This window comes from Manis pentadactyla, chromosome 2 (genome assembly GCF_030020395.1).
Source record: "Manis pentadactyla isolate mManPen7 chromosome 2, mManPen7.hap1, whole genome shotgun sequence".
NCBI lineage: Eukaryota > Metazoa > Chordata > Mammalia > Pholidota > Manidae > Manis > Manis pentadactyla.
The window spans coordinates 91,184,642-91,207,038 of NC_080020.1; the positions used below are offsets into that span (position 1 = coordinate 91,184,642).

General features: G+C 34.8%; 1 protein-coding gene across 2 annotated transcripts in view; it reads left to right on the forward strand.

Moving 5' to 3' along the window:
• The window catches only part of ADAMTS6 (ADAM metallopeptidase with thrombospondin type 1 motif 6), a 310,955-nt gene that overhangs the window by 14,617 nt on the left and 273,941 nt on the right, over positions 1-22,397 (forward strand). For both annotated transcript variants that reach the window (XM_036887870.2, XM_036887871.2), the window contains exons 4-7: positions 4,914-5,082; positions 15,972-16,183; positions 16,676-16,759; positions 17,255-17,400. In XM_036887870.2, the coding sequence (XP_036743765.1) occupies positions 4,914-5,082; positions 15,972-16,183; positions 16,676-16,759; positions 17,255-17,400 (611 nt within the window). The remainder of the gene's footprint in view (positions 1-4,913; positions 5,083-15,971; positions 16,184-16,675; positions 16,760-17,254; positions 17,401-22,397) is intronic.

Below are 22,397 nucleotides of genomic sequence, written 5' to 3' on the forward strand. Positions count from 1 at the left end.
TGGTTTGGAAAAGAAGCAAAAACCTGATTGGAGAGGTTTAAGAAGGAATGGGAGAAAAAGCATATGTAGACAGTTATTTTAAAGACTTTTGTAAAAGCAAGAAATGATGAGTTGCTGCAGGCAGAATTGGGGGTCAGAGAAGTTTTGTTTTTGTTCTTGATAGAGATGGGAATGATTATGTAGAGAGAAAGGAAATTTCTGGAGTGATGTCCTTGGTAGGTGAGAAGGGATGAAATCATCTGCATAAATAGAATAATTATCTTTAGCTAGGAGAATAGACAGTTCATCCATGATAATAGGAAATAAAATTGTATTATATAGACATGAGATGCAGGTAGGTGGGCATTTGTGGTTGTAGGAGTTTGTAGGAGGTTGTGTAATGTCTTTTGGAATGAAGATGGAAAAATGAAATATTATGGATTTAAGAAGAGAAGTGAAAGTATGGATTATTTATCCAGGAGAGTGGGATATTGAATGAACTAGAGACATATAGTATAATTTTCATGAAGCATTAAGGGGACAGGTGAGATTGTGATGATGAATGTAAAGTGAGAATAGGCAGCATCTTGGTGTGGTTCTCTCTGGCTAAATAAAGCTGCGAGAGTGCAGACCCAGAAGAGCAAAACTGAATTTAATCAGGGTGTGGTTTAGCCAAGTAAATTCCATGAAAGGAGAAAAAAAACAAAGGAATTAAACATGGGTTAGAAGGGAAGTAAAGACATGAAGTGAGTGGAGGACAATGAAAAAGCAACAGGATCAGTGGGTCTTGGTGGGCATAAAAGGTCTCTCTTGGAACTGGGATACTAGAGGGAAAGTACTAGAAAGACAGAAGAATGGGATACTTGGAATTGAGATTATGGTAGTGTTGCAGATGTTGAGTCTAGGGTTTGACTGTTAGTCTGAATGTCTACAGTAAGGTGAAGGACAAAGATACAGGTACTGAAGAGACTGTCTTATGTCATTAGTTCCTAACCTGGGGGATGGAATTCAGGGGGTTTGTGAACTGGAAAGGGGAAACAATACATCTTTATCTTTACCAAGTCTTAGCTGAAATTGAACATTTCCTTCAATTGTGAATTTAGGTAATAAACCAATAAAGTAATAGCAGTCAGTAGCTATGACTTTGTCCCCCGTGGAAATTACAGATATTTTCATGTCATGTTATATAGGGCTTTTTTTCCAGGTTCTTGGAAATATTATTTATATTAATCATTATTGTGAGATTATGGTAGTCATTAGTCATTTAAAGTGTTTCAAAGAGTCATATGTATTTCTGTACTACACCTAAAAGTATTTTGATAACAGTATTTTGTTACAATTGGATTTTATTTATAGTCTTATATATTTTTCTCTGCATTTAAAATATTATTCAACCAATCTTGGCCTCATCCCTAGACTTCTAAAGGGATCCAGGCCACCAGTACACACATGTGCATTTTAAGAAATGATGGTATAAAAAGATACTGAAATCAATAGTTATTTCAGGAATGGTATTTCAGAGACTGACAGTGATCCAGAGGCTAAAATCTTTAAGGAATGAGGAAAGTGACTCTGGGTCAGTAGTAGACAACTGCAACTAGCAGAGGGGAAAGGTAAGGGTGTGGAGATTTGGACTGGTGGGTATTTTTTGTTTCTTGTTTTTTGCTTTTTTTTTTTTTTTGTAGGTGAAGTGGGGAGAGGGAGAATTGTTTGGAAATGGTCGTGAGTCACAAGGACACTTGCCCTACCTCTAGGTCCCACAGGAGGCATGTAGGAGAGAAAGCAGCCAGGATTCCAGAGGACTAGAAGGAAGAGGAGTATCATTTAGGGAGATTCAGGTTTTTGTCTGAGCAAGATGAAGAGAACATTCACAGAAGAGGCTGAGGTTATAGGAGATTGTGATAACTGTTGACCTTGAGTTTGAGATGGCACAGTAGAAATCTTTTAAAGGGTGAAGGGGGGAAATACGTGATGAGATCAGAAGACATGATATACATAACCACATGGGGAATAGAATTGAAGGGGTGGGTCTTGGGCTTCTTCTAGGAACTGATATGAGGGGAAAGGGGACATTATGAGATTAATCTGGAAGGTCCTGGGGCAGACAGTGGAGAGGTGACTGGGGATGCTGAGGGAAGGGAGAGCATGACTCTTGCTAGGGATGCACAGATTTCTGGAATTCCCACTTAATTCAGGTCTTCCATCATCTGGCCTTCAATACCTTTCCAGTTCATAATCATTTTCTCCTTTTGTCTCTCTAGCTGCAGTAGCTCCCTCTTGTTTCTCAGATAATGCATGTATGCTCCTAGCCCTCTGCGTTTGCATTCGCTACTCCCACTATCTAGTCTGCTCTTTTTCAAGATACCTTGTTCGGCTTGCTCCTTCACTTATTTGGGTTTCTGTTCAAATAATCACCTTATTAAAGAGGATGTCCCCAACCATCTAGTTTGTGTAATTCCCTCACTTCTGATAACTCCCTGTCTTCTTATACTGCATTCTTTTTCTTCTTCACATTTATTACTCCATGATTGATCATTTATCTAATGAATGAAGTACCTTCTTCTACCTCCTCCCACCAGGATGTAAGCTCCGTAAGAAAGCCAGAACTTTGTTCTGTTCACTATTGCATTCTCACCACCTAGAACCTGCCATGTGATAGGCACTCGAAATGTAATTGGTGAATGAATAAATAAAGTCAGAAACAACCTGCGAGGATAAGGGAATTTTAGTGTAATGGCTACGAGTCTAGGCTCCAAAGTCAATTGAATGAGTTTGTTACTTATAGTAGTACTTACTTCAAAGAACTATTAAGATTAAATAAGGTAGTGTGTGTAAACATCTTACAGACTACCCAACACATAAAATCTCTGGATTTTTTTCCTGGGTCTTTCCATACTTGAAATTAGAGATTCTGTTTACTTACCAGGCTTCTGACTCTATCCTTCCCCAGCAACCGGAGTTTCATGTCCGGGACTGCTCAGCAATCTTCTGCCCATGGTCCAGCATGATATAACCTTAGTTCTCTGCCTTTCTGTGCAATACTCTGGACTTCACTTCCTGCACTTTGCTCTTGTCAAAACTTCTTATACATGCCTTCTTTTCGGCAAGAATCACCCCCAGTTTGCTGTCACATTGTTCATCTTTCTGGTGAAGTAATGGCAAATTGTTTTATTCCTGTTACTATTTGCTTTTAATTTGGGGACTAATATCCTTAAAGTAAAGCAAACAATGGTGAAAAAAATATGAAGTAACTAAGAGCTTCTTTTTCGTTTTTTGCATTCCCTAGCTCATTTTGTGTAGGTGGCTGTCAACTTCATTTATAAATTAGAGCAGCTCTGATGATGTCTTATCCTTCTTTCCAGGCATGTGGTATTTAACATGAATTTCCCTAAACAGAATCAGAGAGGTTTAGAGTCAAAGGGACCTTAGAGATTATCTGGACCAAAGCCTTTTCAGCTTTTTTTTCTTTCTAAAGCAGCAAAGCCCTTTTCTCAAATGAAATGTTATGTGGAAACTTAATATATAGGTTAATAAAAGCACAGCTGATTCCTAAGCTCAGGAATCCAAGCCATGTAGGTCTCCCTTTGTTGTCTGGGGCAGTCCCCTGAGGGCACTTCCGTGGAACCCTTAGGGCTCCCCGGGGTGCTGTTTTAAAAACATGAATTTACATCAACCCTTTCGTTTTTCCAGCTGAGGAAATACACCCGAGAGTTTATGTTTTATCCAGTGTTACAGCATAAATTAGTTGGATTAAGAATGTCTTCACATGTGCGATACTTAGGAAAACACTATTAGAGAAGGATGCAGATATTATCTGATGCAGATAACTTTTACTGTGTCATTTCTTTGAATCAGCAAACTTTTATTTGGTGTACATACTACATATGAGACACTTTCTGTGGCTGTAACTGATACAGAGAAATATGAGACATAATCCTTTGCCTTAACAAAGCAAATAATATAGCTGGGAAGATAGAACATGCGGTTGGAAAGTCATACAAAATTTAAATACAGCTCCAAGACTTGAGAAAGCAAAGCAGTGTAGAATTAACTAAAAATAAATGATACTAATAAATAGCTCCATTGAAGCTCAGAGAAGGGTGAAACTACTCCAGTTGGGCTAGAGAATGTTTTAAAGAGGAATTATGACTGAGCCAAACAGAACTTGGCTAAGTAAATAGGTATAAGGCAATATAATACTGTGACTAAGAACAGAGCTTTGGGTGAACTCCAGGTCCTTCACTTCCCCCTCTATCATATCGGGCAAATTCTTAACCTCTGAGCTTGTCACTTCATCTGCAAAATGGGGATATATGGGATGTTTATTAATTAAGGACACATTAATTAGTGTAACATAAACCTTAAAATGTCAGTAGTTTATCACAATGGAAGTTTATTTTTTCCTTATATCAATGTCTGTGTTGGATAACTTTCCATGAGGTCACTCAGGGACCCAGATTCCTTCCTTTTGGCTTTCACCTCCCCTAGGTCTTTTTAGGGACAGTGATGAATTCCACTGGAGGGCTTTCTGGGCCTAAAGATGATATATAGCACTCTGCCCATTTTCTGTTGGCCAAAACTCCATTATAAAGCTATACCTAAACACAGAGGATGTAGTTACGTGCACAATTTGGAAAGGAGTAAGTCTTAGTGAACACACAGTGGTATCTGCTACTGCATAGAGTTGTTGGGAAGATTGGAGGAAATAATGTATGTGTCAGGCTTGGAAAGGCCATAGCATGTGAAGGTATTTAAACTTCATTTTAAAGGAATAGGAAAATTTAATGTTCTGCTGAGTATAGACAATTCACTAAATTTCTTTTAAATGTGTTTTAACCTCCTTTTTAGAGAGGTATTAATTTATTTTCAAACTGTTGGTAATGTACTAGTACTATTATTCTTCTTGGTAAATTCTTTGTTTCCTTTACTTTTAGCATGGTGTTATTGCTACAGAAGATGAAGAATACTTTATTGAACCATTAAAGAATACCACAGAAGATTCCAAACATTTTAGTTATGAAAATGGTCATCCTCATGTTATTTACAAAAAGTCTGCCCTTCAGCAGCAGCATCTGTATGATCACTCTCACTGTGGGGTTTCAGGTGAGTGAGTTTGTGGCTTTCAGAAGTTGTATTGTATTTGCTGCTTTCTTTCTTCTGGCACATATGGTAAGGTTATAATAAAACTCAATAGGAATTTTAATGATATTTAAAGACATTTGAATGAAATTAGAACGATAATGCTCAAAGTCTGCTTAAAAGATGTCTCAATCAATAGTTTTAAGTCAATTTTAGAAGCTCTTTGAGAAGTCCTTAAAATATAAGTCTTTAAAATTTCATTTCTTTGCAGGGGGCAATAAACCTACCTTATTTTATCCAGGTAATAGTAAAAGCCTTCATGCACAGGTGTTCCATTGTACTCTGTGCTACTTGGTTAGCATGATTTTTTTTTGCTGGTGGCAGAAATCTAGATACTTGAATAAGACTTGAGGAGTCTTAAGACAGTGTTGAAAGATATTGATAGATAGGGTACTATAGAAATAAGTAAGGGACAGCAAACCTAGACTTGGGTGTCAAAGAAGGCTTCATGGAGCAAGTGACTTCTTACTGAGGCCTGAGGGATAAGAGAAGGTAGCTTAGCAAAAGTGGAGGGAGCAGGGTGGGTAGAGTGTTCCATACAGAGGAAACAGCATTTACAAAGCTTCTGAATAAAAAGAATATCACATTCCAGGAATTGATAGTAAATACAACTAGATATTAGCATGTGGGTTGGAGAGAGAGGGATGAGATTCATAGAGGTTTGGGTGAGTTGCTGTGGGAGATGAAATTGGAAAGAGAAGAAAGGGCCACATCACAAAGGGCTTCTAAACCGTATTAAGGAATTTGTGTAGCCTAAGAGTGTTAGAAACCTGTTGACAGTTAAGCAGTAGGAATCAATTGGTCAGATTTGGGTTTCAGAAAAAATTACTCTGGCAGCCATTTAGAGACTGAATTAGGAAAGAGCAAGATTAGAGGTAGGGAGTAAGGAGGCTGTTTAATCTAAAGATTAGAAAACGTAGTGGAATAGAGGATATAGCATAGTGGAGAGAACCTGGGCTTTGGGTTAGCTTTGGACAAGTTGCCCAACCTCTCTTGTACTCCTCTCAGCACACATTATTACTCAGTCAAATTGGAGCTTTCATTATTATTAGGATGACTGTTTATAGCATTTAAAGTGCTACTATATTTTTTAAAAAAGATTAGATTTGTTCTATGCTGTTCTAGTAGCTGGAACGAGGGGCAGAGTATTTCAGAGGTAGATTTCAGCTTAATACAAAGAAAAGTTCACCAAAAAGTAAATTTGTAAAAAATAGACTGGGTTGCTCTGGGAATCAGTGAATGCATCATCCTTCCGTTTCTTCTCCATATCCTTCAGGGCTCCTTCTCTTGGGCTTCAAGTGTTCTTTGGAATTCTTTCCTCAATTGACTGTTCTTATTCTGCATAGTCTCTTCATGATAACCTCTGAGGCTTTTCATTATGGCAGCTCCTTGTTGGTCAAGAATAATTGGTACTAGAAAAGGCTACTTAAAATGAGTCAACTTAAAACATGAAATAAAAATTTTCAGTAAAGAATGAAGAAAAAAAGGTCCGATTGGTCTTTGTATTAAATAATGAAACTAAACATTACAGAAATAGTTAATTTTATCCTATATTTAATAAAGTTTATAAAAGTACAATATAAATTCTTTAAAAACTAGGAATCAAATATATTTAGTTGTTTATTATGATGTAATTTGCCCATATTTTTTTCATAACATGACATCCTTCACTTCATGATCATAAAGATCACTTTTGCAAAAATATTTAGATTTCATCATATTCTAAAAGGTATCTCTTAACCCTTTGATATTCAAATTATCCTTTTCTGAAGCACCTGTCTTATTCTTAACTGGTCTTAGGCAGATCCTTATTTTCCAGTGGTTTAGCCATGAGTCAAGCAGTTCTCCAAATTCACTCTTAGTGCTGTCATGAAATTCTGCCCTGTTTTGGGAAGATTTTATTCTCCAATCTGTCCTCCTGGAGTACTGAGACTACTTCCTAAATGGTCCTTATTTTTAATTTATTCCATTTACTAGCTATTTCTACTACCCCTAACATTAATCCATTTAGTTCAGACCCTCATTATCTCCTTCCTAGACCACTCTAATGACTTTCTAACTCTTCTTCTGTCTCCAGGTTTGTCTTTCTGTCATTATTCAAGTCTGTCTCCTAAATCTGGCAGAATTACATACTTTCAAATATCTCACTGGCTTCTAAATAATGGGAACATTGTAGTAATTCCATGGGATTGTCACTACATCAGAAAAAAAGCATTTTGTGTTTAATAAGTTTGGATAATGTCTGGTTAAGAACTAGTGATCTTAACTGTGGTACTGTTTCAACAGCATAGTTCAAGTGAGATGTGCATTAATTCATATGCATACATTGCCAGTTAACCTATTACTGGGAACTCAAGTTTACATCTAAATATAAGACACGGAAACCCTTTTGACAGTGGGTGTAATTGTCTCATATTCAGATATGAATTTTCCCACTCTAATTAGATTTAAGCTATCAATTTAACAATTTATATGAAAAATATCTTTTTGTAGAAAATTTAGAGAATACAGGATGAAAAGAAAAAAAAAAGAAAATGAAGTTACTCTTACACCACCATCCAGAGATAGGTGGATGGATTGATATATTTTCCGTCTCGAAATCTGCATTAAGTTCTTAAGTAGTTATTAAATATCCATTTAGCAAGTGTGTGCAAGGCTATTCTAGGTGCAAGGGTGTAGCAGTAAAATAAAGTGTGAAAAGTTACTGCTTCTATGAAGCTTATATTCCAGGGAGGAGAGACAGTTAACTAAATAAGCAGTCAAACAAATAAATAAATGATGGTCAACTGTCAAGAAGTAATAAGTGCTAGAATGAAAAACAAAACAGGTCATTGAATCTCTAGGAATGAAAGAATATTAAGAGAACTGTGTGACCAATCCAAATGGAACAATATTTGCATTCTAGGGCTACCAGAAGAAGAAGAAAGAGAAAAAGGGATAGAAAGTGTCTTGAAGAAATAATTGCTGAAAATGTCCCCAAGCTGGGAAAGGAAATAGTCTCTCAGACTATGTAAGCCCACAGATCTCCCAACACAAGGGACCCAAGGAGGGCAACACCAAGACATATAATAATTAAAATGGCAAAGATCAAAGACAAAGACAGGGTATTAAAAGCAGCCAGAGAGAGAAAAAAATTCACCTACAAAGGAAAACCCATCAGGCTATCATCAGATTTCTCAACAGAAAACTTACAGGCCAGAAGAGAATGGCATGATATATTTAATGCAATGAAACAGAAGGGCCTTGAACCAAGAATACTATATCCAGCAAGATTATTATTTAAATTTGAAGGAGGTATTAAACAATTTCCACATAAGCAAAAGATGAGGGAGTTTACCTCCCACAAACCACCACTACAGGATATTTTAAAGGGACTGCTCTAGCTGGAAGTATTCCTAAGGCTAAATAGATGTCACCAGAGAAAATAAAATCACAGCAAAGAAAGCAGACTTAAGGCAAAAAATAAAATACTAACTAAAGGCAAAAAATAAAATCAGCTATCCACAAAAGCACTCAAGGGAAATGAAAAGAGTACAGAATAAAACACCTACATATAAAGAGTGCAGGAGGAAGAAGAAGAAGGGACAGAACTAAAGAATCATCAGACTGTGTTTATAATAGCAAATAAGTGAGTTAAAGTTAGATGGTTAGATAGTAAAGAAGCTACCCTTGAACCTTTGGTAAGCATGAATCCAAAGCCTGCAATGGCAGTAAGTACATATCTATCAATAATCACCCTAAATGTAAATGGACTGAATGCACCAATCAAAAGACGCAGAGTAATAGAATGAATAAAAAAGCAAGACCAATCTATATGCTGCTTACAAGAGACTCACCTCAAACCCAAAGACATACACAGACTAAAAGTGAAGGGATGGAGAAAGATATTTCATGCAAACAATAGGGAGAAAAAAGCAGGTGTTGCAGTACTTGTATCAGACAAAATAGACTTCAAAACAAAGAAAGTAACAAGAGATAAAGAAGGATATTACATAATGATAAAGGGGTCAGTCCAACAAGAGGATATAACCATTATAAATATATATATGTACCCAACACAGGAGCACCGACATATGTGAAACAAATACTAATAGAATCAAAGGAGGAAATAGAGTGCAATGCAATCATTTTGGGAGACTTCAATACACCACTCACTCCAAAGGACAGATCCACCAGATAGAAAATAAGTAAGGACACAGAGGCACTGAACAACACACTAGAACAGATAGACCTAACAGACATCTACAGAACTCTACACCAAAAGCAGCAAGATACACATTCTTCTCAAGTGCACATGGAACATTTTCCAGAATAGACCACATACTAGGCCACAAAAAGAGCCTCAGTAAATTCAAAAAGATTGACATTCTGCTAACCAACTTCTCAGACCACAAAGGTATATAACTAGAAATAAATTGTATAAAGAAAATAAAAAGCCTCAAAAACACATGGAGGCTGAACAACATGCTCCTAAATAATCAATGGATCAATGCCCAAATTAAAACAGAGATTGAACAATATATGGAGACAAATGAAAACAACAACACAAAGCCCCAACTTCTGTGGGATGCAGTGAAGCCAGTTCTAAGAGGAAAGTATATAGCAATCTAGGTCTATTTAAAGAAGGAAGAACAATCCCAAATGAATAAAGTGACAATTATTGAAACTGGAGAAAGAACAAATGAGGCCCAATGTCAGCAGAAGGAAGGACATAATAAAGATCAAAGAAGAAATAAATAAAATTGAGAAGAATAAAACAATAGAAAAAATTAATGAAACCAAGAGCTTGTTCTTCAAAAAAAATAAACAAAATAGATAAACCCCTAGCCAGACTTATTAAGAGTAAAAGAGAATCTACACACATAAAAAGAATCAGAAATGAGAAAGGAAAAATCATGACAGACACCACAGAAATACAAAGAATTATTAGAGAATATTATGAAAATCTATATGCTAACAAGCTGGATAACGTAGAAGAAATGCACAACTTTCTAGAAAAATACAACCTTCCAAGACTGACCAAGGAAGAAACAGAAAATCTAAACAGACCAATTACCAGCAATGAAAATGAATCAGTAATCAAAAACTACCCATGAACAAACTCCCTGGGCCAGATTGATTCACTGCAGAATTTTATCAGACATTTACAGAAGACATAATGCCCATTCTCCTTAAAGTTTTCCAAAAAATAGAAGAGGAGGGAATACTCCCAAACTCAATCTATGAAGCCAGCATCACTCTAATACCAAAACTAGGCAAAGACACCACAAAAAAAAGAAAATTACAGACCAGTATCCTTGATGAACATAGATGCAAAAATACTCAACAAGGTATTAGCAAACCAAACTCAAAAATACATCAAGAGGATCATACACCATGATCAAGTGGGATTGATCTCAGGGATGCAAGGATGGTACAACATTCGAAAATCCATCAACATCATCCACCACATCAACAAAAAGGACAAAACCGACATGATCATCTCCATAGATGCTGAAAAAGCATTTGACAAAATTCAACATCCATTCTTGATAAAAACTCTCAACAAAATGGGTATACAGGGCAAGTACCTCAACATAATAAAGGCCATATACGACAAATCCACAGCCAACATCATACTTAACAGTGAGAAGCTGGAAGCTTTCCACCTAATATCGGAAACAAGACAGGGATGCCCACTCTCCCCACTTTTATTCAACATAGTTCTGGAGGTCCTAGCCATGGCAATCATACTACACAAAGCAATAAAAGGCATCCAGATTGGTAAGGAAGAAGTCAAACTGTCACTATTTGCTGATGACATAATATTGTACATAAAAAAACCCTAAAGATTCCACTCCAAAACTACTAGAACTAATATCTGAATTCAGCAAAGTTGCAGGGTACAAAATTAATACACAGAAGTCTGTTGCTTTCCTATACACTAACAATGTACTAGCAGAAAGAGAAATCAGGAAAACAATTCCATTCATAATTGCATCCAAAAGAATAAAATACCTAGGAATAAACCTAACCTGAAAGCTATAAGACACTCTTAAGAGAAATTAAAGAGGGCACCAACAAATGGAAACTCATCCCATGCTCTTGGCTTGGAAGAATTAATATTGTCAAAATGGCCATCCTGCCTAAAGCAATCGACAGATTCAATGCAATCCCTGGGAAAACACCAACAGCATTCTTCAATGAACTGGAACAAATAGTTCTAAAATTCATATGGAACCACCAAAGACCCCAAATAGCCAAAGCAATCCTGAGAAGGAAGAACAAAGCAAGGAGGACCTCACTTCCCAACTTCAAGCTCTACTACAAAGCCACAGTAATTAAGACAGTTTGGTACTCGCACAAGAACAGACCCACAGACCAGTGGAACTGAATAGAGGGTCCAGATGTTAACCCAAACATTTATGGTCAATTAATATACAATAAAGGAGCCATGGATATGCAGTGGGGAAATGACAGCCTCTTCAACAGCTGATGTTGGCAAAACTGGACAGCTACATGTAAGAGAATGAAACTGTGTCATTGTCTAACCCCATACACAAAAGTAAATTTGAAATGGATCAAAGACCTGAATGAAGTCATGAAACCATAAAAGTCTTAGAAAAAAACATGGGCAAAAATATCTTGGACATCATCTACATTTGCCCTCTTACAGCACTAAACTATGTTTTCTACCTTTATCTTGCATCTATCTACCACTTCAGCATTTTATTAAAAAATAATAATAATAATAATAAGGGAGAAATGTGGGATTCACATATAAATCAAGTATAAAAATCAAACGAATAATCATATTTGACCTGATTGTTTATAGTTCATGATGCGTGATGAAAACCGAAAGTTTCTGTGATGACTGCCCTTGCACTGTTCACCATGTAAGAACTTATTCACTATGTAAGAATTTGTTCACCATGTAAGAACTTGTTTGTTATGCTTCAGAAGATTGGAGACTGTTGAGAATTCGGCTTGGGGTTGATTAATGATTGTGCATTGAGTCCCCTATACAGAATTTTATTGTTGTTAACAACCATATGATCAATAAATATGAGAGATGCCCTCTCAAAAAAAAAATATCTTGGACATAAACATGAGCAACTTCTTCATGAACATATCTCCCTGGGCAAAGGAAACAAAAGTAAAAATGAACAAGTGGGACTATATCAAGCTGAAAAGCTTCTGTACAGCAAAGGACACCATCAACAGAACAAAAAGGCATCCTACATTATGAGAGAATATATTCATAAATGACATATCTGATAAAGGGTTGACATCCAAAATATATAAAGAGCTCATGCCCCTCCACAAATTAAAAGCAAATAATCCAATAAAAAATGGGCAGAGGATCTGAACAGACAGTTCTCCAAAGAAGAAATTCAGATGGCCAACAGGCACATGAAAAGATGCTCCACATCGCTAATCATCAGAGAAATGCAAATTAAAACCATAATGAGATATCACCTCACACCAGTAAGGATTGCCACCATCCACAAGACAACCAATAACAAATGTTGGCAAGGATGTGGAGAAAGGAGAACCCTCCTACACTGCTGGTGGGAATGTAAATTAGTTCAACCATTGTGGAAAGCAGTATGGCGGTTCCTCAAAAAACTCAAAATAGAAATACCATTTGACCCAGGAATTCCACTCCTAGGAATTTACCCTTAGAATTCAGGAGCCCAGTTTGAAAAAGACATATGCACTTCTATGTTTATTGCAGCACTATATACAATATCCAAGAAATGGAAGCAACCTAAGGGTCCATCAGTAGATGAATGGATAAAGAAGATGTGGTACATAGAAATAATGGAATATTATTCAGCCATAAGAAGAAAACAAATCCTACCATTTGCAACAACATGGATGGAGCTAGAGGGTATTATGCTCAGTGAAATAAGCCAGGCGGAGAAAGATAAGTACCAAATGATTTCACTCATATGTGGAGTATAAGAACAAAGGAAAAACAGAAGGAACAAAACAGCAGCAGAATCACAGAATCTAAGAATGGACTAACAGTTACCGAAGGGAAAGGGAGTGGGGAGGATGGGTGGGAAGGGAGGGAGAAAGGGAAAAAGGGGCATTATGATTAGCACACATAAAGTAGGGGGGTGAGCATGGGGAAGGCAGTACAACACAGAGAAGACAAGTAATGATTCTATAGCATCTTACTATGTTGATGGACAGTGACTGTAATGGGGTATGTGGTGGGGACTTGATAATGGAGGCAGTCTAGTAACCATAATGTTGCTCATGTAGTTATACATTAATGATACCAAAATAAAAAACAAACAAACAGACAAAAAAACAGGTCATTTGTATAATCTTGAATGGCTGTGTATACTAAAAAATATTATGAGATTGATCAAAAACTTAAAATCTTATTTCAGATGACAGAGATCCATGTATTTGGTTTTGGGGGAAAGTTCTCTATTGTATATACAGATATGGAAGAATGTGTTCTTTAACATTCTACACTCTGTCTGAAATTAAACTGAGCAAAGCATGTGTCCTGAGAACTTTTAACCTTAATTTTGAGACAAAACAAGTCAACTGTGTATTCTATTTTAGACTAAAAAAGATGTTAGTTACAGATCATTAAGGTTAACAATACGGAGGTGTAGATACTGTTTTGTAATGATCTAATCATGGTGGATTAATTAATCTTTAAAATGAAGCCGAGGGTGTTACTTCTTTTAGTCATTCTCTGTGTGTGTTTGTATTACATATGTATCAGATTCAAAATCTTTGGGCATAGAAACCATCTCTTTTCATTTATAAATGTCCATCAAAGACATTATATATACATATACCTGATTGAATTATAGTCAAGCAGAGTAATTAAAAAGCCAGAAGGTTGAAGTTCATGAAAATGATCATAAATAACAGTAGCTAGTTATACTGAATGCTGTCAAATGAGAAACACCATTGCTATTGAACAGGAATAGTGTTTATTTTACCCAGTCATATCTAATTGTTTTTACAATATTTCAAGTAAAAATAAGGAAAAACTGAATGGATCAGAAAAGTGAAAATTATCAAAATAATGAAAATTAAATCTTATATCTAGGCATTTAAGCTGTTCAGCCAGAGGAAGGGAAGACTAGGCATGATTTAAATACATGAGTGGTTTTGTGATTACAGAAGACTGAGCAGGAGAAATTGGAGTTAGGTTAATGGAGAAAAGATTTTGGCTCTTTCATAACTGTTTTACTGCAAAACCAATGGCTTACACAATACATTTTTATGATCTCAGGGTTTTTGTGGACCAGAAGTCTGTGTGTGGAGTTACCTACTTAGCCTCAGCCAGGACTGGGTTCTCATCTGGAGTCTTCAGTGGGGAAGAATCTACTTCCCCACTCCCATGGTTCCTTAATGTTGTCAGACTGAAAGCTTTCGTTCTGGGCTGGCTTTCTGCCAGAGGTCCCTGCAGTTCCTTGCCACCTGTGGTTCACCAACTTGGTTGCTTGCTTCCAAGGCCAGGAAGAGAAAGGTTTTAGTAAGAGAGATGCTACAATATGATGTAACAAATTATGTAGTCATATACATGTAGCCATGTACATCCAATCATTTTTTGCTGTATTCCATTAGTTAAAAGTAAGTCATAGGTTCCACCCATACTAAAGGGGAGAAAACCACACAGACTGTGAACATCAGCAGGCAGAGGTCATGGGGCCACCTTAGGGGTCGGTCTGCTACAAGTGGACCTAGGGAATACTTACCACCTGTCTTGGGGATATACTATTGAAATAAGTAGTATGTCTCTGCCCCGCTTGACCTTTAAGAGTAAAGACACTTATTTAATTTCTATGCGTTTCAGAGTATTCGACTGATACTTATCATGGACATTTCCATTTCTTATTTCTTAAAATTTATAACTTCTACCAAAGTAATTTTTAAAATGGAAAGGCCAAATAAGTTAGTAAAATAGAGAATAGTGCTTTCTGTTAAATATATTATATAAATTGATCTAATTTTTCCACACTAAATTTTTCTGTAAGGAGAGGTTAGAAAGATTTCCTGTTCAATATGCAAGTGAGGTATGTCAAAGGCCTGTACGTGCTTAAGTTTATTAAATGAAGGTGAATATAAATGAGGCAGGTATTTACAAATGCCATCATACTTAAAGGTTTCCTCTGTACTGAAGGACCAAATGTCTAGAAAAGGAAGGATTGAACTATCAACCAAACACTGAAATGTCGTTTAAAGCAAGCCATGCTGGAACCATGATCTTTCAACTTTCATTCTAATGCCATTTACTTCTAGGTCTTGGAAAAGGAATACTTTGGGCATTACGTCAGTAAAAATAGTTGTAGACTACAAAACTAAGTGAAAAAAACAATTCACAGCCTTTTAGAATTGAGATTTCTAGAGCAGAGGAATTGCTCTAATTAAGATAATTTAATCAAAGTTTTATTAAAATTGCTGTTTTAAAATAAATGCTCAAAAGCATCTTAGGAATCGATTTTTGCAACATCAGAACTGCCTTAGGCTGTTTAGAAAGCTAATACTGTAGATGCTTTTTGAACAACTTTAAATGATTTTTTAAAGTATATATTCTAAATTTAAAAGTAGTATGATATACTCATTGGAATAATAGGAAATAATTATTTGAAAATTGTTTTTTATTAAATTATTCATTATATTTCTTTTCATGAGCAGTTAACATTATTGTCTATTTTTTTCAAATAGTTGATTATTTTGAAAAATTTAAAGAGTAATTTTCTTACTATTGTATGTCCTCTTCCCCTCCCCTCACTTTGAGAACTTATAATGAGAAGGATGTCTATATGAAAGATCTATAAATAAATAAGTTTAATTACTGAACCTATATGAACTGTTAATTGTTTTTATTATAGACCTCATAAAAAGTGACAAGCCTTGGTGGCTGAATGACACATCTGCTTTTCCTTCTTCACTACCAATTAATGGCACACATGTCCGCCACAGACAGAAGAGATCAGTAAGCACTGAGCGCTTTGTGGAGACATTAGTCGTGGCAGACAGAATGATGGTGGGCTACCACGGCCGCAAAGACATTGAACATTACATTTTGAGTGTGATGAATATTGTAAGTTTGATCCCTCTATATAATATTTTAACTTAATGTTTGTTGTGGTTTTTGACTGAAGTGGATTTTTACTCTGAATAATGATATTAAGAATTTATTTGTCTAAAATGAGACTATTCTATCAATGTTTCAGTTCCATAAAAAATAAACTTAAAAGTGACCTTATTGTTCATTTTCAGAATTGACTTTTTGAATGGGTTGTGTTCAATCCTGTTTAGGAGATTTTCTTTAATTTGAAACATTAGCTCACCCTCTTAATTCCTAGGTTGTAGTTTGTTTTTAGGAGAAAATATTCTTGAGATAGACCAGTATACCAGACTTTTTACCAAGGCATCTTGAAGCTAGAGTTCTAAATGATATGGGCTAAAGAATACCTCTTTATATACACATTGGTTAAATTCATGAAAAATGTTTTACCACTCTTTAAAAAATTATTAATCATCCTATGATTTTTGTCTGACTTTGTATCTTTTCTTATTTTCTGGAGGTCAGGTTGCCAAACTTTACCGTGATTCCAGCCTAGGAAACGTTGTGAATATTATAGTGGCCCGCTTAATTGTTCTCACAGAAGATCAGGTAAGAATGAGTTAGTTTATAAATCTAAAACTCTTAACAGACAAGCTATAGAATTATGTATTATAAAATAATATATTTTATTATTGCTTCTCTTTGGAAGCTCTAATTGAACATGATTTTTATCACTAAGCATATTTTAAGCAAATTAGATAGTTTACCAGACTTATGTTAAACTTGTATATGTATATTAATTATAGGTGTCAGTATAAAGATGAGCATTTGCATGGCAGACCTCATAATAGTGGTTTTGGTTGGTTTTGTATGCCGATAATCACACACATTCACATTATCATTAAAGCTGAAACTAGAAAGAATGTCTGTTCAATAACACACCAAATTAATTCTAAGTCAGATATTACCATGATAAAAACTGGCAAGAGATTATTCCTAGAAACCACTGCTTCTAATTGTAGTCCCACTTTAGTCTTCAAAAGTTTTAACAACTGACCTTAGTAATTTGTTTGGAACATTTCTGGTATGCATGTTGTATTGCAGCCAAACTTGGAGATAAACCACCATGCAGACAAGTCCCTCGATAGCTTCTGTAAGTGGCAGAAATCCATTCTCTCCCACCAAAGTGATGGAAACACCATTCCAGACAATGGGATTGCCCACCACGATAATGCGGTTCTTATTACTAGGTATGGTTTGTTGCAAGTATTTTACCTTTGATTGTTGTGTTTGATGTTGTAACTGTATTTGGTTCTGTCTGAAGTCTCATTCAGGTAATGAGTACAGAGAAAGCAAAATGGTAATTTGTTATTCATGCTGAGAAAGACTGTATTGCACTGTTCCTGTGTTTGCATCAAATGAACCGAGTAAAAAAAAAAGAAAAGATTTGGAGTTGACCTAGAAATTTAATAAATATCTTTTATTCTACTAAGGTCTATTCCTAAGGTTTAATTGGAGGCAGGTATACATTTTGTTAATTGAAAAAAATACATGCTAAAAGCAAGATAAAGCAAGATTTAAAAGTATGAGAAAAATCTATTTTAAAAATAAAAATGAGTCATCACTCTTTGTTATAAAATATATTAACTTCCAGATTTTTAAAAGGGAGGATAGTGGTGGCTACACAATTTACTTTGATGAATGTTTAATTAAAGACATTTTAATTAAGGGCTGTAAATATAAAGAGGCAAAATTTATTATAGTCTATATTGAACAACTGTCTCTCAGGCAAAGTCATTGTTTAATGATAACCCAGTGAATTCATTTACTTCTTTCCAGTTTTACAAAACTGTTTAGAGCCATTTTATTTCTTAGTCTGCAATAGTTTTGTGAAATAGATAGTCTTTATTCTTCTTCCCAGGTAGGAAATGACGAGACTGGTTCAAAACTTAAGTTGCTCAACGTCACTCAGCTAATAAGTGAAAGAGCAGGGCTCAACCTCTGGGGATTTGTTTTCTTTGATTGTACTTTGTTGTCATAGTTTTTTTGTATATTCCGATTGCAATTGATTAGAAGCATGCTTAAATCATTTTAAGATAAATTTGTCTTTGGCCTCTTATCTGTGTTTAAAAATGAAAACAAAGATAATAAGCAATAAGCAAAATGAAGCATTATCTTTGTTAACTGCAATAGCCTTTGTATCTTGATTATTTCTTTTAATTTGCAAAACAGTATTTAACATACACTTCATCCCTGGTGTACCCACTGGCTCTGTGATAGACCCTATGGAGGTAGTACTTAGATTACAGCATATGGGATAAGAATCTTGTGACCCAGTAGATAATGTGAATCTGGTTTTGTAAAACATGTCACTGTTAGCTGAGTTATAGAGTTAAAGTGTCTGAGGTTTTTTGTTGTTGTTTGTTTGTTTTTAGTTACACTTACTTTAACTGAGTTCATCTCCCTGGCACTGTAAACTAGAAAATGTTGCTTATGACATGCTTGCCAAATAAAAACAACATTGTATGGTCCTATATTCACATGTGTTGACATGTCAGTCTGATCAATTCTGCAGTTCCTCAGAGTCTTGTGGTCTGGACTGATTCCCAAAAATATTTGAGGAGTTAAAAATATACTAGGAATTGTGCAAATATAGAGACTTTTGTGTAAAAATATATATGGATATGATTAGTGTCAATGAAATTGCTAAAGGAAAATGTCTGTTATATATGGTTAACAAAATTTTACATTGATATTTACACTGGCTTCTGTATTTATATTTAATTGCCCTACTCTCCCCAAAAAAGGCAATGCCCAGTGATTTCCTGATGTTTTACATTTTCATTATTGCATCTGTATTTGATTTTTAACCTTTGCATCAAATGACAGTAGTTATGTCAAGAGTGCACATATCTAAGTATTTGAATAGTGAAATACATCTGGGCAGTTAGCCACTCTTTCTTTGCACTGGCTATGATATTTGGCTGTCTGACTTGTTCTCAGAATTGGCCCAGATATTTTTCTGATCCTCTGCAGGACTCTTCCTTGTTTCTATAAGCCACTTTGAGTGTCTTTTTGATGTCTGAGGCTTGAACATACATTTTTTAAAAAAAATTTGTCTCCTAATGACCAGACTAGCACTGGAAATGATCTCAGGATTTAATAGGACAGTACTTCAAAGAGTTCATATCTCCTATCATTTTAGATTGGTTATGTAATGGAAGTTAGAAAAATGCCTTTTTGAGACAGTATATAGTGCCTTTTTGAATTACTAAAGTCTCAAAGTAACTTTTAGCTTGTTTAAAAGTCCATAATTATCTTTGAGTTATTAGGATCACAGAGTGACTTATCTAAATGAGATGGCTCTCGTCTTAAATATTTGGTTTTTCTTTTGTTGGGGCTTGATTCTCCCTTACATATTTTTGATTTGTGAAATTGAACATATGTTGAAATCATACTGCTACTTTTAGTAAAAATAATTATGGGAATTTCATAGATTGATTTTATATTATTGTTGAAAATTGCTTCACGTTAACTCATTAACATGTTGAGTGTTGTGACTCTACCATTTAGAGGTAAGATCGTGATTTCTGTTTGCTTGAAATGTCAGATCATGAGGGAGAATATACAATGCATTTATTGAGAATTCCAGAGGAAAAACTGATGGATATGTTTATCTCTGCTAGGCCAAATTTTGTCCAGGGATTTAAATGTTAGAAGCAGAAAACCATTTGGAACTTTAGTTACTTAGGCAATAATAGTTACTTTTGAAAACAAGTATAAAAACTCCAAATGTTATCTCCTCTTAGCAAGTGATATTTCATTGTTTTACTTTATTGATAGTAATTAAAAGAAACTGCTGTACAAAGCTATCTCATCATGGCAGCTAGACAGAAAAATTAGAGAAAAAAAATTTTTTTGAGAGTCTTCTGGCATCAAAAATAGATTTAACACCAAAGAGCATATTAAAAACCTATATTTATATATACATGTTTTAATTTTTATATAGCTATGTTTATTTTTATATGTAAGCATACATATGTCAAATACAGTGAACATCTGTTATATACCAGCTAGTTTTATCTAATTTTTTAAGAAAAATTGAGCTGTTAATGAGAAACAAAATTGTATATATTAAAAGTATATAATTGGATGATTTTATATATATATATATATATATATATATAACATATACACACACACACACACACATTGTGAGCTGATTATCATAATCAAGTTAACACATCCATCACCTCATAGTTTTTTTTCTTTTTTTTGTAAGAATGCTTAAAATCTAATTTAGCCAATTTCAAATATACATGCAACATTATTAACTATAGTCACTACCCTGTACATTAGATCCTCAGAACATTTTATAACTAAAAGTTTGTACCCTTTGACTAAATCTTCCCATTTCCCATACTACACAACTCTGGGCAACTGTCATTCTATGCTTGGTTTTGATGACTTCAACTTTTTTTTTTAGCTTCCACATATAACTGAGATCATACAGTGTCTTTGTCTGGCTTATTTCATTTGGCATAATGCCATCCACATTTTATCCATATTGTTGCAAATGACAGGATTTCCTTCTTTGTTATGATTGTAAATATTCCATTGTGTGTGTGTGTATGTATGTACACACACTACTTTTTCTTTACTATTCATCCATTGATGGACATTTAGATTGTTTCCATATATTAGCTATTTTGAATTATGCTGCAGTGGACATTGGAGTGCAGATATCTCTTTGACATACTAATTTACTAATTTTGCTTCCTTTGGATATATACCCAAAAGTGGGATTTCTGAATCATATGTTAGTTCTACTTCTAAGTTTTTGATGAAAGTCTGTACTGTTTTCTATAATGGTTGTTCAAATTTACATTCCCACCAACAGTGCGCAAAGGTTCCCTTTTCTTCACATCATTGCTAATATTTGCTGTCTCTTGTCTTTTTGATGATAGTCATCCTAACAGGTTTGAAGTGCTATCTCATTGTGGTTTTGATTTGCATTTCCCTGTTGATTTTTGACTGAGCACCTTTTCATGCACCTGTTGTCCATTTTTATGTCTTCTTTGGAAAATGTCTCTTTAAGTCTATTTTTGCCCATTTTGAATCATGTTTCTTTTTACTATTGAGTTGTAAAAGTTATTTATATATAGATATTAATATCTTATCAGATATATGGTTTGCAAATATTTTCTCCTATTTGACTGTGTTTTCATTTTTTGATTATTTCCTGTACTGTGCAGAAGCTTTTTAGTTTGATGTAGTTTCACTTATTTTTTCTTGTTTTGCCTGTGCTTTTGGTGTCACATCCAAAAAATCATTGCTAAGCCTAATATCAAGAAACTTTTCCTCTAGTTCAAGGCTTTTTACAGTTTCAGGTCCTATATTTAAGTCTTTAATCCATTTTTAGTTAGTTTTTGTTAGTAGTATAAAATAATTTCTTACTTCGGCATATGTATATTCAGTTTGCCCAACACCATTTATTTCAGAGACTATCCTTTTCCCATTGTGTGTTTTTGGCTCCCTTGTCAAAGATTAGTTGATGATATATGCATAGGTTTATTTCTGGGCTCCCTATTATGTTCATTGGTCTATATATCTGTTTTCATTGCCAGTACCATACTGTTTTATTACTTTAGCTTTGTAGTATAGTTTGACATCAGGCAGTATGATGCTTCCAGCTTTGTTCTTCTTTCTCAAGATAGCTTTGTCTATTGGGTATCTTCTGTGGTCCATATGAGTTTTAGTAATACTTTTTTTTCTATTTCTGTGAAAAATGCCATTGAAATTTTAATAAATATTGCATTGAATCTGTAGATTGCTTTGGGTGGTATGGACATTTTAACAACTTAGTTCTTCTAATCCAAAAACAAGAGATACCTTTCCATTTATTTGTGTCTTCTTCAATTTCTTTCACTAGTGTTTTATAGTTTCTAGTTAACAGATCTTTCACCTCCTTGGTTAAAGTTATTCCTAAGTATTTTATTGTTTTTGATGCTATTGTAAATGGGTTGGTTTCTTAATTATCTTTTAGATAATTCATATTAGTATATAGAAATGCAACTGATTTTGTTTGTTGATTTGTATACTACAACTTTGCTGAATTTATTTGTTAGTTTTAACAGTTTTGGGGTGGGGTCTAAGAGTCAGAGAAGGATCGGTATTATTCTCCATATATATATACACATCCCCAAACAGAAAACTTTACTTCCTCCTTTCTAATTTTGTTACCTTT